Raw genomic sequence first — 16470 nt, 5'->3', positions numbered from 1 at the left:
ATCGACGCTGCTTGAAAATAAACAATAGACAATCCTCATTTAGAAAGGAATAGGTTTAGCGTGAACATGGTCACATTTACTGAACACACAGTAATTGAAAATATTACAAGTATGTAACGTATTCTACTTATGCATCTGGAAAAGAAAAAAGTATTTCTATTTTTGATTCCAAATAGCTCGAAATCAAATGCGGAATAGTCCGCTAATTAGCGCTACGCTACTTCAAGGTGAATACTGTCATTTGTATCTGTTTTTTTTTTTTAAAAAAAAAAAGAAAAAAGAAATGGCATTCCAGAATCATACCGTACGTAGCTGCTACTTCGATGTGTGGTGAACTCCTTAATATAGTATGTGTCCTCAGAAAGTAATTACGCATTTAGATTTATGCAGATAGTATTTTTGTGAGGAATGACTGAATTCTCCTTCGAAGTAATAATGTAGTAAATTTTAAAACCTTCATTCGTGTCAACCTTTGTAAATAAATATATTTCTGTCATTTTCTTTATAACGCTCTCATTGAGGGAACAGAATTTCATATCATCCAGCATCCCACGATATCTCCATGCTATACAACATAGCCTAATTCAGTTTCAAAGTTGTGTGACCCTCTAAACGCAAGACACCGTCATGATCGAGACCTGAGGGATTTAAGAAACTAAATGTCATTAATTAATGAAATGTATTAAAAATTTGTTTCCGGAATGTTAAAGTGCGGAGGTGAAGTTCTTTAAGGCCTCGCATGACATACGCACGCTGCGTATATAACCTACACGTAGTGGAAAAAAAATTCTGCCGGTATGCTCGTATGCACAGGCTGTTTTTTGATACAATCCCTCTTTTTTTGGCTGATTTCTTAAATAATATATCGATTCTCATTCTCTCTCTTTTATCACCACTGAGAGAGAGAGAGAAAGAGAGAAATGAGCGAGTACATTGTTGGCTATTCCGTTGCTACTTGTTCGATCAGCTTCAATAAATAAGTGCGAATATTAAAAATGTACTGCCGGTATGCTTTTTGGCATCTTAATTTACTACCGGTATGCCATACCGGCTCAATTCGATCACTGCCTACCCGCTGTAAATATCACGCTGGTTAGTAGTTACGAACACTTCTGAGCTGTAACGACCCCACTGACATTATATGCTTTTGTCACAGTCCAAAAGTGTCAGTGGCTGACTACAAGGTGAATTTAAGACAACAGAGAAACACCATCCAGTTTTGGAATACCGGTAAGTAGGGTCAACATGTAGAACGTAAAGGATGTTAAATATTTTTTTTTTTATATATAAAATATTTATTGGTTGTCGACAAAATCCATGCACCAGTTAACAATTTATCAATTGATATTATATACATGTATGCACATAATATTTACTCACAATTATTCCTTTCATAATAAATAGTTTCCAAATTTCATTACACTTTTACAGAATTATATTAGACTTATTAAGATATTTTGTAAGAATATAGATTACCGAGGATGAAGGTGAAGTCAGTAAACAAGGCAGTGTCAGTGGCGCTTGATGTCCACTCCTGTACAATTCCTGTAAAAATAGTTCTCTGTAAGTTTCATAAAGTTTGCATTGAAATATAATGTGGTTTGGAGTTGCAGTATATTCAATGTTAAAATTGAGTAAGGTTTTATATTTTCTTGTTTTAGTTCCTGTGTTGAAAAAAAAAATGGTTGAATCTCTACAGGTGGATCCGTGCAGTGTTCAACTAACGCTGTTGGATGACTTCATATATTGGACCTTGAGTCTTTTCTAGAATGGTAATATAATTTCCACAACATTTAACACATACCTTAATTTACGCTGAATTACCCTTAGAAAACTTCAATTAAAAAAAAGAACACCAAGGGATGATAGTTTTTTGGCAATTTTGCTGTCTTAACCACAGGGAAGTAACATTGAATCTCAATACAATATTAAATTACTTGGAAATATGTTTCCAGTTTTGCAAATAGTTCGTCCAGTGACATCTGACACAGGAAAAGAAGCTAATCTAAAGGTTCAAGGTTTGTTACATTTTTTGTGCTGCTTAAACATAATAAGTAATTACCGATTTAGTAATATTTGTTGATATCTTTCAGACTGTGTTTTATTTATAACTTTTGAGCGTGTTGAGAATTGTTCATACTCGGTTACGGATGTACCAATCATTTCGACAAACAATAGTCTCAGTATCAATTGCACGAACATTCATGAAATATCTTTGATTTAACGAAAAAGTTAAGACGCGACTGGGTCATTATTTGTAAAATACAGCTTCTTCGGAGTTCTGAGTACTGAAAGTGGCAAATCTTCCTTGATAGCTGTATCTGCTTCACATCCAGAGTTTACATTCGCTTGGGAATTTGTCGGGAGAGTAGTCTCACAAGGCGGCCATTGTGATGAAAATTTTCAAAGCAAACACGCTCACACTCAGATGTAGCGTTTCGCCTCCCGCCTAGCATCAACACACATCGGCCTTATTTTCTATGCACTCGGGAATTCCTCTGCTCAAAGGGGTCTTTGAATGTCCATAAACACTCTTACATAATATGGGCTTTGTTGGGAACATCCGTATTCTCAATGTTGTCGCTGGCCCTTTTGCAGAAATCGCCATCGAGACTAATCTATAGAAAGGATGGGACGCTTCCACCTGGAGAGGTGAGTGCAAGAATCACTAGCGCCGCCAAACGGGTGGATTACTAATATCAACTGCAAACCTGCCCTGATTAGCTCTTGCAATTACAATGCAATACACAAATTCAAAAAATTTACATTTTGTGTTATTTGAATTGTGTAAGAGATCCAAGTTCACTGAAATGCACGCAGAATGCATACGGAACGAAGAATCAAGTCAACCAACAGTTTCTGTTCTCAGTGGGGCGTCAGTCATGCTAGAATATTGAACTCCATATCACACTATTCACTCACTAGTTGATTGAATTGTCTTCTTTCCGCTGGATTGTTCTCTAAAGTGCAAGAAGCATACTTAATGTTTATGGTTAAAAGAAAAGACAAACTGTCTCATCCTATAGTAGACGTAGTTCTTATCATCAGTCCATACATATGATTCGCCTACGATTCTGCTTCGCGCACCCACTAATTGGAGTCATCTACTGACACAGAGTGAAAACAGATCTTTTACTGTTAACCTGTAGGTTAACTGATGAAAGTATGGTGAATGTAAACTAGTATTTACCATATTTCTGATTCTTCGACCCAATTAGACGCCCCCCTCTTTCTTCTAGTCGCAAGCTTGCACGAGTTTAACTTGTTTTGTTATGTGTAACAAAGCAACCTCACAAAAGCAAATCCTAATTTTCTTCCTTCGGTATAGTTCCATAACTTCCTGTGAAGTAAGAACAACTTCACAACATAAGAACATGTTGACAGACATTAGAATTCCATTTAGTAATGATTACCTAGTGACTAATTGCATTATTAATTCAAATCAATATTATCCACCTCGGTTGTTGAGCGTTTTGAGTGGCCTACTCACAATCTCGATATTAAAGTTCCTGGCTAGAGACCGGACAGGGCATGTGTAATCCTTTGTGAGGGGTCCCGTTTCAATTTAACCTAATCAGCATTCATTTTCATCATCGCGATTAGCCAAAACAGAGAAAAAGTGACGGAAAAGAAGAAAATACAATACGGAAAAATTCAAAACAAAAAAATCGCAACCGACGAGGAGAACTGAAGTAAGTCCACATTCACTACCTCTTTTCGTGTTCATTTTCTTTTGTAACAGAGGTGCCTTTTATTTTTCTATGTGGGAATAACCTACTATAGTGGAAACACAGGCAAAAGGAGCTGCGCGGAACCTCGTGTTTTGTGCATCTTACTCGCGCGTGGAGGGGAGGGACAGAGTAGAGCAAGGTTCCTTATGGTCCGAGTTGAATGGATGGATGAAGATGTGAGATGCTTTTGGCTGAACGTTCTTTTGTTTGTGGTCGCCCTATACTTGAGTAATTCGCCTTTGGTCACATTACATTTTATATTCGCTACAAATAATGTCTCAGAATAAAATTTCAAGTTTTATCAATATTTGGGCAGGCTCCATTTAAACATCCCTTGGCGAGCCGTAGTTTGGGCGGCCCAGGTTTACAGAGTCTGTTTTAAGTGCTTACTTTCATAATTTTGATGTCTTTTTGACCATTTTGGAGACTTTTATTGCCGTAAATCCTCCTTAGTTACAATAATTCCCTACAGGAAGTGTGTGTAGTGAATGTTCTGGAAATTCTAGGTTCCCAGATTGGAGCAAAGAGAGGCCAAAGGCATAAAAGAGTTTCTGGCATGAAAACTGGGAAACCATTCTTGAATTTCATCTCCGAGCATCCATCCAGAAATTCCGAACACCTCCCGAGAGTGAAGGGGTGTGCGAGGACGAAGAACGGATGCGAGAGAAAAATAAGATCATGGAATTATTATTCCGGAGGAGGATGCTGCGCTGGACCACCTGTGGAGCGAACGCCCGTTCCGAGGGGAGCCGGGGTGGTCCCCGCCCTGATACGCCGCTGCTCTCATTACGAGGGACTCCCCGCGGGAGGGGAATCCCGTCACGGGCTCACTGACACGTAACATGACCCCTGCGTCATTGTTGTAGACGTAGGGCGACCTTGACCCAAGATCAGAGCACGTGTTCCCAGGAATTCTAAGCGAAGGCGCTTCCCTACGATTCCTCCTCTTGTCCAAGTTTCAAGATGAAGCCGCGTCAAGAATTCTGTAATTTCAAACTCCACAATAAACCCTACTAGCCGGAACTATATTAGATCTATGAGAACTGTCTACAAGAGCAGCTTTACCGCGACCAATTTCTCGGATTTTCGTTCCCTACCCCTCCTTACATTATGACGTCATTTTACGTAATTAAATCGCTTGGATCTGTGTTCTAAAGTTGAAATAACTCCACGGTTTTAAAGAGGAAGCACCGCTCTACCTTTTAATACACACAAAGAATGAGGGTCTATGACGTCATCTTTTGGAAACAACTTTTCTTCATGCAAATTAGGACAATCACTGTTAATGTTCGTTACAATTTTTGATTTTCTTAAAACTTGCGTGTTCATTGTCACAAGCTGAACTCGAAATAACGCGTTTTTCGAAAATTAATTTAAATTCCACGTCACCAGTAACGAAAAGGATAGATCGGGGTGCTGAGGCAGTGGCGGACCCAAAAATGGCAACTGGGAAGCGCCCACGAGCAGAAATTCCATCCAACCTGTACTGCACAGTTTTATATAACAACATAAGCAGGAACCTATGTGGTCCAGGGATGGCCTATCGTTCTGAGAAAGTGTGAGTCTTGAGATCGAATACCTGATAAGGTATGGGTATTTGATTATTTTCGCTCATCATCACCATGTAGCAGTACACCAAAATGTATAAAAATGAGGATGAGTGATGATTACATGAAAATTATGAAGGTACATCCTTGCCCACACCGGGACTCGAACCCGGGGACTTCGATGGCGAGATCAAAAGTAGACGACTTAACGCGTTCGGCCACCGTGCCGTAAAAAGGCAGAAAAAGTTAACATCTCGGCACACTGTGACGCTTGACAGGTCTTGGACGTCAAAGGGCTGTTACCAAGTTTACTTTCAGGCTTATTTTGTTCTTGACGACGACTCAGAAAATGGGTGCACCATTTCCATGTATATGCATTTTAATGCAATTGACAGTTAGTCAAACAGTTTAGTTCAAAAATTAATTTGTTTGCTTTTTTTGTATGTTCTTGCGTGTCTCCTAAGTGACGTCATTTCGTCAACAAATGATAGCTCGCTGCCATCAACTGAGTCGCCCATATGCACCCACCTTGCGTCTGTAAGAATTTCTTCTTGGAAGCGGTGGAGAATGTTTTTTTTTTTGTTTTGTTTTTACAAAATTGACTACTGATAATGAAGAAATGTTTTCCTCTTTTCAATCGTTCATTCAATTCGAACCAAGATTAATAGAGAATGCGTTCTTCTTGCGTATACTGTTAATTTCTGTGCAAAAACAGTGAAAAATGCGGTCAAAGCCCTTTTGTTATAAGTCACTCAATAAGTGTGTGATTTATGGAGGATTTCGTCATCTACTAGAGCTTCGTAACCCTTCCAGCCCTCCCGCACTCTTCGCATCTTGTCCCCCCTCCCCTTTTCACGTCATTTCTTCTTTAAAAGAAAAAGAAAAGCAGAAAAATAAGATGGAAATAACTTTTGAAGTGCGTTTAGACAGACAGTTCCAAATTATCCCTTTCCATTCTACTTATCCAATTTCTTTCTTGCCACAGCCAGTTAAAAAAAAGAGGGGGGATAAAAAAAGTGGAGAAACGACGTGAAGAACGTGGGAAGGGGGAGGGGGCCTCCGTGTTCTGTGGACCGTGGAAGATCCCCGCCCGTTACACACCCGCTGAGAGTAAGCTAGGCAATTCCTTTGCAGCAGTGTTGCACTCGCGGGTCAGCCAAAATGCACCCCTTTCCTCTGACATGCTAGCGGACACAAATCTAGTTCTTAGTACAATGGTGGGTCTCCCCGATGGCGTATAGGTAACTCTGTCGCCTTGTAAGCAAGGGGTCCCGTGTTGATTTCCGGAGGTACATAGAGGTTCGGACCCAAACTTCAGACTGTAGGTCTAGTCCTGATTAGTCTATTCGTGCATAAATTGATTTAAAAAAAACACACACTTACATGCAGTGTTGGAAAAGTTACTTTTTAAAAGTTACAGTTACATTATTTCGCCCCAATGTAACTCCGTTACAGTTAAGTATTTGAGAAGAAAACTTACTTGCAGATAGAGTTACTTTAAAATTAAGCCATTTTCTTTTTTAAAAAAATAGATACGATTTTACTTTTAAAAAAATAGATACGATTTTACTTTTAAAAAAATAGATACGATTTTACTTTTAAAAAAGAAGATACGATTTAACTCTTAAAAAAGAAGATACGATTTAACTCTTAAAAAATAGATACGATTTAACTCTTAAAAAATTAGATACGATTTAACTCGTGGTACATGTTTCTTGTTCGAATTGCAAGTAGTCTGTTGCTTTATATCACTAAACACCACCTAAAATTAAAATCTATTTTCATTAACTTATAATTAATCTCATATGTTTACGAGGATCGTTCAAGTCAAACCGGGACTTCCGATTTTTCAGAATAACTGAACACACCCAGATGCATGTAACAGATTTCATTTCTAAGAGACAAGTGTTTACTATTACCGCATGGATCGCTAACGTCGCGGGCAACAAGAATCACTTATTGAAAAAGTAACTTATTTGTGGGCAGTCCTGTTACTTTGGCTGTTAGCGGCAACGTGGAAGAGAGAGAGCCGTGATGAAATTTCTTCTGAATGAAGCTGTAAAACCGAGTGAAATTCACATAAGACTTTAATCACAGTACGGTGATCGAACTTCCAGCAGTCAAATATCTGAATGATGCAAACTGTTTAAAGATCGTTAATTTGTAATCAGTGCATATTTACAATTATAATCCAAAATAGCGGCGACCATATTATTTAATTTATATTGTGTAGGTAGTTACATCTAGCTTCCCTTCCCGCGCGCGCCACATCCATTTGAGCCCAAGATTGAATGATAAGTTCTTTATTTTTCATCAGGGACTGTACGTAATATAAGACAATCATAAATTAGAATTAGAATAAGGGGTTAGCGCTATCTCTTTATAAGGGGGGAGGGGTTTCGAGGGTATGGGAGCTAGATTCCCATAAAGGGAACATTTCAATGTTTGGATCTCACTTGAAACTGCAGGCCCAGTCCCGACTATACATTTCAGGCCGCTGTTTCGTCCTGGCATTAGGTCTATACCAAGGACCGCCTTAGACTGTGTACAGAGACGAAGTTCGAAAGAAAAGGATTTAACAAGTGAAAAATTCGGAACTAAGGCTACACGTGGCAAATAAAAGCAAAACTGGAGCCGCGGCCGAAGAAAGCACCAGTGGATACCAAAGGAGATTTCACTGCCTCTCAGATGTCCGCGTGAAAACGCTGACTCACCGCCCCTGATGCACATCAACTGACGACGACGCCATCTATCTTCCATTTTTTTTTTCATATTCCGTTGCTCTCTTTGGCTCCCTTGTGCCCTTTTATTCAATGCAGACCTGGCCACAGTGAAAACGTGCATTTAGATTGCACGGATATGGATCTTTGGTGCTGGTGTCGGAGAATGCCGTAGGTGGGGCTGCGACGCTAATCTTGCAATGCTTCGACGGCCTCAAAGGACATTAGAAGGTGCGTTACGATGCAAGTTTTCACCTTTTGAAAGCGGACTGCTTTCTTAATTGAGACATTACTGTTTGTAGGACCAACCACCATCCATATTCCTTATTCTCGGACCGTTGGCTTGTCGTTCCAGTGTTTCCAAACCGTATGAGCAGAAAGAGCCAAATCTTGTATAAAATTAAAGATCTGGTCCTTAATACTTCTAATTATTTTTTGTAGTTTAATCATTTAGCATCGTATTTCTTCCAGTTTACTCATCGCGACGATGGGGAAATTTTCTACCTCTTTACGCAAATCGCGACGATGAGGATTTTTGCAATTATTAGATGCAAGAATAAGCACATTCCGGACTCTAACCCAGAACCTTCGACGGCGAGATTGAGACACGAGTTCACTCAATTGACAAAGAATCGACGCTAACAAAACTAATTGTCGTTCGTAAATGAGCAACAGCGCAGACAGAATTATAGGACTATTACACGTATACTTCCCAATCTTTTTTTTTTACGTATGGTGTTCCCCATGGAGAAGTTGACCGAACCACTATGATATTACACACAATGAACTTCCCACCATTTTCTCTATCAATGTGGATATCTGTCTGGAAGCCGAAATGGTAGTTCCCCATGTGAGTTTATCCCACCTTTAGTGCTGCTTCCCCACGAGGAATTACACGTGGTGACGTAGATGAAGAAGTCGTTAGTTGTAATAGCACCAAAAGCGTGATATTGTTTCTACACATCAACGTCACCAAGAATGTTTACAATGAAAATACTGTGGTTTCTAGCTGCTATAAACATTTCTACTTAACAGCTATGGTGATTACAAAATTAGTACCTGCACTCTTAAAACGATTTGGTCAAAAATGAATAGAAATTAATCACTTATGATTAAATTCGAAAAGTCAGAAGTAAGAAGCAATATTTAGTCACAGAGTTCTTTCGCGAGCATTGTCTGTATTCTTCCGCTTTCATTACTCCGTAAGAAAATATTTCCTATTTTTTCCAACGTTGCTTGCATGAAAAAGTGACAGTTACAAAACTTCAAATCAATTTGCGTGGTTTGCCTGTCCATATATGTTGCACAAATATGCAAGTGTGTGCCATACTACAGTAAGGTTGTTCGCTTTATATCCGACCATGTTGAACGGGTACTCACCTTAAGAGATACCGCGCCGCCACCACCGATCATGTTCTATTGGACCACCAGCATTGTGGACTATCGCACGGCATCGCAGTTTCCATTGCAGCAAGCTCCGGCGCAGGACAAGCATGGGAATTCTGTTCCACTCCTCCCTGCAAGCTTTTCATAGACCATCCACTGTGCGCGGGCGGCGATGTTGAAGACTTCGTTTCAACAGTCCAAATGCGCAAAAATCCATTGGACTGGCACCTGGGATTTTCACAGGAATGTCTTCAAACGTTACGACACGAATTCCTAATTCCTCTGCCATTTCCTGATAAAAACGTAGTGATGTTCTGGCGGTATGACTCGAAGCCTTGTCCATATGGATCATCACCTGGTTCGCGTCCATTCCATACAATTGTGGGATGTCTCTCTAATAGATAGGTATCAGAATGGAGTCTTGGAAGTATCTGGCATTCACCTTCACGTTTTTGTCCACCTTGCGTATCATCAGCTTACCCTCATATCCGAATCCCGTAACAAGCATAAAGCCACGAGGGAAACTTTCCCTGCACTGACGAACAAAGTTGCTGTGCCCCTTGCCGTCAATGTCACGGTATGTGATCGCCCGAATGTGACCACCAGCAGTGAGATGGACATATGATTCATCCATTGTGACAACTTTCTTCCATTTGGAACCCGCCAGGTACTTTTCATACAGTTTCCTGCAGTTCGTCTTACGTTCGGCAATGTGACGCGGTAGAAGGTGGTGGTGTACACGGGCCTTCCGCACACACATCAACCTGAGGCGCTTGCAAATTGTTTTGTTCACAGTTGACGGTGCGAGGTGAAATCTGTGGGCCATATCACGTTGAGTCGGGGGATTTTCTTGGCACGCCAATCGACGGATCCCCCTTCGCACTAAGGGTGACACTTTGCTTGCAGCCCTTCTCCTGGTGGTTTTCGTGGGTGAATGTTTCACAAGGAGAGCCTGTTGTGTGGAACGGGCCACAATAGCTTTCGCAGTAGTCACCCCGAGTGTTAACCCATTCTCCCGACACTGTTTCACAATGCGTACGTATGAAAACTTAGCATGGAAAAGGGCCATTACGTAACATCCCAATACCGTTTGATTTTCAGCGCCATTTGATAACATTCACTACCAACACTCACGCACCTACAAGGTCAGACACACACTGCTCCCGCCAGCAGACCCATAGTTCCAGCATGATACGCCAGGTGGCAGCACCGAATCGAAAATGGTCGGATTTAAAGCGAACAAACTCTGTATAATCAGTAGGAAAAAAAAATTAATCAGATTTATTAAACTTGCGATGTTCCTTTTTGGTGTTCGTCACTACGTGGATCACTACGTCACGGTAGCTACCCAATCTCACTGTGATGTGTTATGAGACTCCTTAATATTATGCGACACTGAGCATTCTCAGGACGTACGATTAGAAAAAGAAATAGCTTCTTGCCATTTTACAAGTTTAATAACACATTTTATCTTTAAACAATCACTTCAAAATAACAACGATATTCACAAATACAATCACATTTCAATTAAGCTGCGGCTTTTCCTTTATAACAGTGTTTTTCACAAAATTAACATCATCTCACGCACTTCAACTTACTTTTCGCCTTTTCACGCACTGTTGTCCTGGCAACGGAATCAATAAAAGATTAGAGAGTTCTACAAATGTTTATAAACCGGAAATGACTTCCGCTTCCGATATTGCGTGTAACAAATGTACAGCCAAAATTACAAATTTAAATCAACACAAACAACAGTATTGAAACTAACAAATAAATCAAACAGATTTCTGTGAAATTAACAGAAAACAAATAAAATATTACGTATGACCAAAATAAACAAAGCGCATCAAACTGCGAGAACGCCTAAACAGCAAAATCTTTGAGCCTGAGTAAATATCACTTGTATGTATTGGTTTAGTTACTTTCGACTCATTTTAACAGTGTGTGTGTGTCCACCATTGATTCTTGTACACCTCCTAAACCACGATCTACAATTTAGAAGTATTATTGCCAAATTGTAGTTCGCGTGAAGCTCTGAAACTTTTGCGAGGTTCGTTCCTTCAGCTCCAAAAATGTAGTCTACACATAAAACTTGGTCCGGAGGAGCTTGGATTGCACCGTGAAAGTCTCTGCAATGAATGATAACAGAAATTGCAATTGTATCTGGCAACACTTACCATGGAGTGGCCGAGGTACTCAGCGGCGTTATCCGAGATATACAGGAGCTTCCCATTCTGTGTCATCATCATGAGGAACCCACTCAGCGCCTGCAAAAATAAGAAAAATCACTTTGTAACACTTTCAGACCAAGTGCAAGGTTATTTGGTTGCTGTTTTAGCAAATTTAAACAATGTTTTTGTGTCGCTTTATTTATGAACTTGTCGATTTGTTTACCATACAAGTTTTGTCCGACCAATACTTTTTTAGGGATCCAAGCAAATGTATAGTAACTTTAACTACGGTTAGATTCTTACTGGAAACAAACTATCATGTTATCCAAAGCAAATTCTTTTTCAGTGTGGTTTGGCGGCCAATACTCCGTCCACCGTAAGAATGAAGTCGATATCAACAAAAGCCGGTAACGTGCGAGAAATTCTATTGGCTAGTCCCGATGGAAGCTCTTCCGCAAGAATCTTGCGCATTAGAATACAGTGCGTACGATTAGGCTATACCGTTAAACTACGCTGCTACGGCGATGTTATGAGACTTTATATTTATGAATTAAACTATATACCTGCGGGCAATATATCTATGGACAAGCTCAGTTAAGAAGTAAACAATTAGCAAGTTCACAAATCACGTGCCATTGCTTACATTAATGTCAGTCTGTCCGTGGACGGAGAATACGTAATCTAGGTGTGTTGCATAACTCTCCATCCCTGTGACGGCGCCAGAAAGAGAACTAAGGAAGCACACCAGTCACATTTACTAAATATCACACAAAAACACACACTTGGGCTCAAAAAGCTTTTGTTTTATTGTTTTACGGGGGAAATGACCCCCGTCAACTTCCCTACCACCATCCAAAGGGTAGTTTTCCACAGCAAACTCAAGGCTTTCCGATCTTTAAGCTTACGCTTCATGCCAGCATAATATCCACTTAATTCAATATAATCTATCAGCTTATATTTTCGTCATTTTTTCTGACAATATCCTTCTAGTGCAGACCTAGACAACCCGCTGTATTCGTGGAGTCGCGCTCTCATATGTACAGTCAGCGGCAATAAAAATGGGACACCTAGATCCTGAAATACTAGTTTCCCTGCGAGGCGTTATGTGTGTTGTCTAACTCTACGGCGACACACAACGCCTGGCACGAAAGCGAGTATTTCAGGATCTAGGTGCCCCATTTTTATTGCCGCTGACTGTACATGTGGACTGCAGAGCGAGCAGCGTTACTGTAGAGGGGCGGAAAGGAAGATGTGAGAGAGGCAGGGGGCTTCGGTGGTCGCGTTCGTGAGTAACGTTGCAGTGTGACATGGCAGAAGAGGCAGGAGGCGGTTCCGTGGATCTGCGCCTTCCCTCGCAGTATATATTTTTTTGCCGACTCCTGTACTCGCTAGCCTCCACAAGCCTGTTCTAGTGCATCTTATAGCAGGCATTTCCTTCCAGGCCGGCCCCATGGCGCTACAACGCCAGGGGTCCCGGGTTCGAATCCCGGCCTGGGCATGGATGTTTGCGAGTGTTAATGCATCAATTTCATCATATCGTAACATATCCTTCGGTATGTGGGATCGAACTGGGTTGACGTAGCTCACTGATCATTCATCCTTGATTATGGAGCAACTCGCTGTTCATGGTAAGCTTGATGGTAAGATGCGAGAGGTACTGACTACACACAACACTTGAATTTTAAACCCCCAAAGAGTGGATCAGCATGGCAAATGGAAACGTATAACTGTCTCTGCGCAGCAGCTGAAGATCTGCTATGAAAGGTTATGGTCGCGACTGTACAAAGAGTCTCGACTTGCGACTCGCTGTAACACGTTCTCGCTCAAATTGTCCTCCTGTCTCTCTCTCCGTAATGCTTGTAATTGACTGATCATTGACCCCCGTCCTCCCAGACATTTATTCCAATTGAATTTACTCAATAATGTCGACCATTTACCTTTAATCTCTTCCTTGAGTGCAATTGTTTACACCTGTTTACAATGATGGCGATCAAGGAAGCTCGTCAATGTCTGACAAGACATTCCTTAGATGTTTCTAGCTATTTCCTGACTGGAAAGGTGATGGCTAAATGTCTGGGATTCGGAGTTCTTTGTACTTTACATTTTCAAAGGTTCTACAGATCGTTACGACATCATCACTCATCCCCCATCTTCGCCAATTAGCCAAAAGTGGTACAAAAAGTGAAGTAAAATAAAGCAAATCAATCCTTCCGTGCCAGTGTCCCAGCCAATTTCATTTTCACTTCTTGGTCGCCCCCGGCACATTTTGTTTATACTGCGAGCTCTATCTAGCACGGTTTCAAGATTAATATTTCGAATAACTGATGGAAAACAATAAAATATGCATTCTCGGATGAAGGAAGTTCCAAGGCTCTCCTTCCTTTTCCAATTCTGACACTGCTCCTGGCCCAGTAGAGTCCCATCGCCGCTGTATTCTGGCTTTCCTAGCCGAACCTCGTGTCGGACTGGTCAGCGTAACGAGGTACGCAGACAGAGCTGTGTTGTCGCAACTATTTCTACTGACTTATAGAAACGTTAGGATTTATTGAATGGATGAAAATCAAGCAAGAAGGAACATTATTGACAGAAAATTCCGAGAAACATACGAAATGTCAGCATTTTCACTAAGGTTAGGCGTATAGTTACTGAATAATTACAAATATGTAACAATTATTATGATAATGAGAAAACATTAACTTTCCTAAGCCCAAAATTTAAAATATTTAATTATATTTAGGTTAAAAATTACGTTAAAAAGAAAGAAAAGTTTGAAGTAAGACTTGAAGCTCTCCTGCCGACGAATGATGAAAAGATTCTCTCGGGCTATCGACCAGGTGAGTTGTGGAAAAGATTCCAAGCTTTCGAGAGCTAACGTCACTCTCATCTTCAGGGTAGAAGTGATCTACCTGAGGGAAATTTCACTTCATGTGGCAACACTGAGCCCGAGGTCCCATGTTCGAACCCACTGAACTTCTCCTATCATCATTTCATCATTCATCCTCATCGTCGTGATTAATCCTAGGAAGAAAAGCGACGTAAAATGCTTCTTTAAGGAGCCCCTCGGCTATCCTCACTAGCACTGATACAGCTAACTGATTACCAATCAAGAGTACCATTGCTGCATCTAACAAGGCCGAAGAGCGTAAGAACAAGCTTCCCACAGTCGCCTCGCGTGACGCAACAGAAGTAACAAGCAAAAAGTAACAGGGTCCTTCCTGCAGGGCGAAGAGAAACGGTGGCTACACATGCGAAGGCAAAGGTCGGGGCGGGGGAGAAGAGAAAGGACCCTCGCTGCTCCGTCTGGACATGGGAACAAAATCCCTTAAATATCTTCCACCAAATCTCAACACCATGATCCAGTGAGATTATCGAGGAGCGAATGGGTGAAATCAAGAATATCCAGGCTTCGATCCCCGCCGAGGCTAACATTTTAGTAGTTTGGACCGGAATTTGAAACCAGATTTAGATATTTAGGCTTAGATATTTTCCCCGTACCCCCTAAATCATGCTATTTGTTATTATTGTAGGATTGCACTTACAATTTTTTTTTCTAACTCTATGAAGCATATTTTTCGTGCTATATAAGTAGAAGTGTTACATTATGTTTTGCAATTATACTAACAATTAATAAATATACAAAATATAGAATATTACCCAATAAAGACAATTACAAATATTTATAATTAAAAAGTATAAAACAGAAAAGTATGTAAACAGTTTCGCAAGTAGCAGCACATAGGCGGGAGGCAATGATACGAAACGATGCACGGTGTCAGTATTCGTAAGTAAGTTACCCCCGGCACACATTCTACCTTACCCTCCCATGTGCCATCACTGCATCTTGCAGACAGGGTTCCACCCATTCACATTCTCACTTGTGGAGGCGATGCGATCAGCACCACGGTCCGGCCACCTTTACCCCCCCTTTCCCCAGGCTTGTCTCTAGGCACCCATTTACAGAGGCTGGGTGAACCCCAGAGCCTTTGCTTACCCAAGTATCACCACCCGAATCGAACCCGGGTCTCCTGGGTGGCAGTCAAACCTCCCACCCAGTGAACAAACGCGGCTCTATTCGCAGGTTAGGATCCTAATTGTATCACGAAACATTTTAGAGGCAGAAGCTCCTGTCCTCAGAATACAGTCCAGTTCGCACGTGGTACAGTGGAGCGCAAACCACATTACCACGAGTTTCGGTTGGTAACAAATGGCCACCGTTAATCATAGATTTATTTTTGGACAACCTTATTATGGAAGCGACGACCTGCAACAACGCGATTTTTCACTGTTTTGTCGTAGAGCGCGGTGAACAATGTTTAACATCTTCGGCTGTTCGGGAGGAAAATGTGCGTGTTTCCTCTTTAGCTGGATTCCCACGATTTGTTCTCTCTCTCTCTCTCTCTCTCTCTCTCTCTCTCTCTCTCTCTCTCTCTCTCTCTCTCTCTCTCTCTCTCTCTCTCTCTCTCTCTCTCTCTCTCTCTCTCTCTCTCTTCCGTCCGGTACGAGGTGCAAAAAAGGAACGAAAGGAAACAAAAAGAAACGAAATCAAAAGCCTTTCCCGGAAACTATGAACCCAGCCCTATGCGAAGAGGTGGAGTCACAGAAGTGGACGGGTAGCGGGTAGTTGCATGTTAATCTCAAGCATCTTTCACCTAACTGGTTGCTTTTCTTTTTTATCAGAGACTCTAAAATTATATAGTCCTGGCTTGAATAACCTTCATCCGTTCTCATAAACCCTGTGGGCCAGTTCACACTGAGAGTTAAGGTTACGGACAGCCATGACGCAGGTTAGATTAGCTGAGAGTGTACAATAGGGAAGCCATTCTCCAAGTCAATTTTGTATTTTGCGTCGCTTTTTTGACATACTTGACTAATCGCGACAATGAGGATGAAGTTATTGAAGGGCAGTCACAGGTAC

At 41.1% G+C, this 16470-nt stretch overlaps 1 protein-coding gene across 1 annotated transcript in view; it reads right to left on the bottom strand.

Moving 5' to 3' along the window:
- dysf (neuronal PAS domain protein dysfusion) overlaps window positions 1–16470 on the bottom strand; it is a 388516-nt gene that overhangs the window by 104929 nt on the left and 267117 nt on the right. The window contains exon 4 of the mRNA XM_083118732.1: window positions 11562–11651. Within this exon, the coding sequence (XP_082974858.1) occupies window positions 11562–11651 (90 nt within the window). The remainder of the gene's footprint in view (window positions 1–11561; window positions 11652–16470) is intronic.

Source organism: Lepisma saccharinum, chromosome 3, assembly GCF_977018435.1.
Source record: "Lepisma saccharinum chromosome 3, izLepSacc3.1, whole genome shotgun sequence".
Lineage (NCBI taxonomy): Eukaryota > Metazoa > Arthropoda > Insecta > Zygentoma > Lepismatidae > Lepisma > Lepisma saccharinum.
The sequence above is the reverse complement of the archived record's forward strand: the minus strand, read 5'-3'. Positions and strand labels throughout refer to the sequence as shown.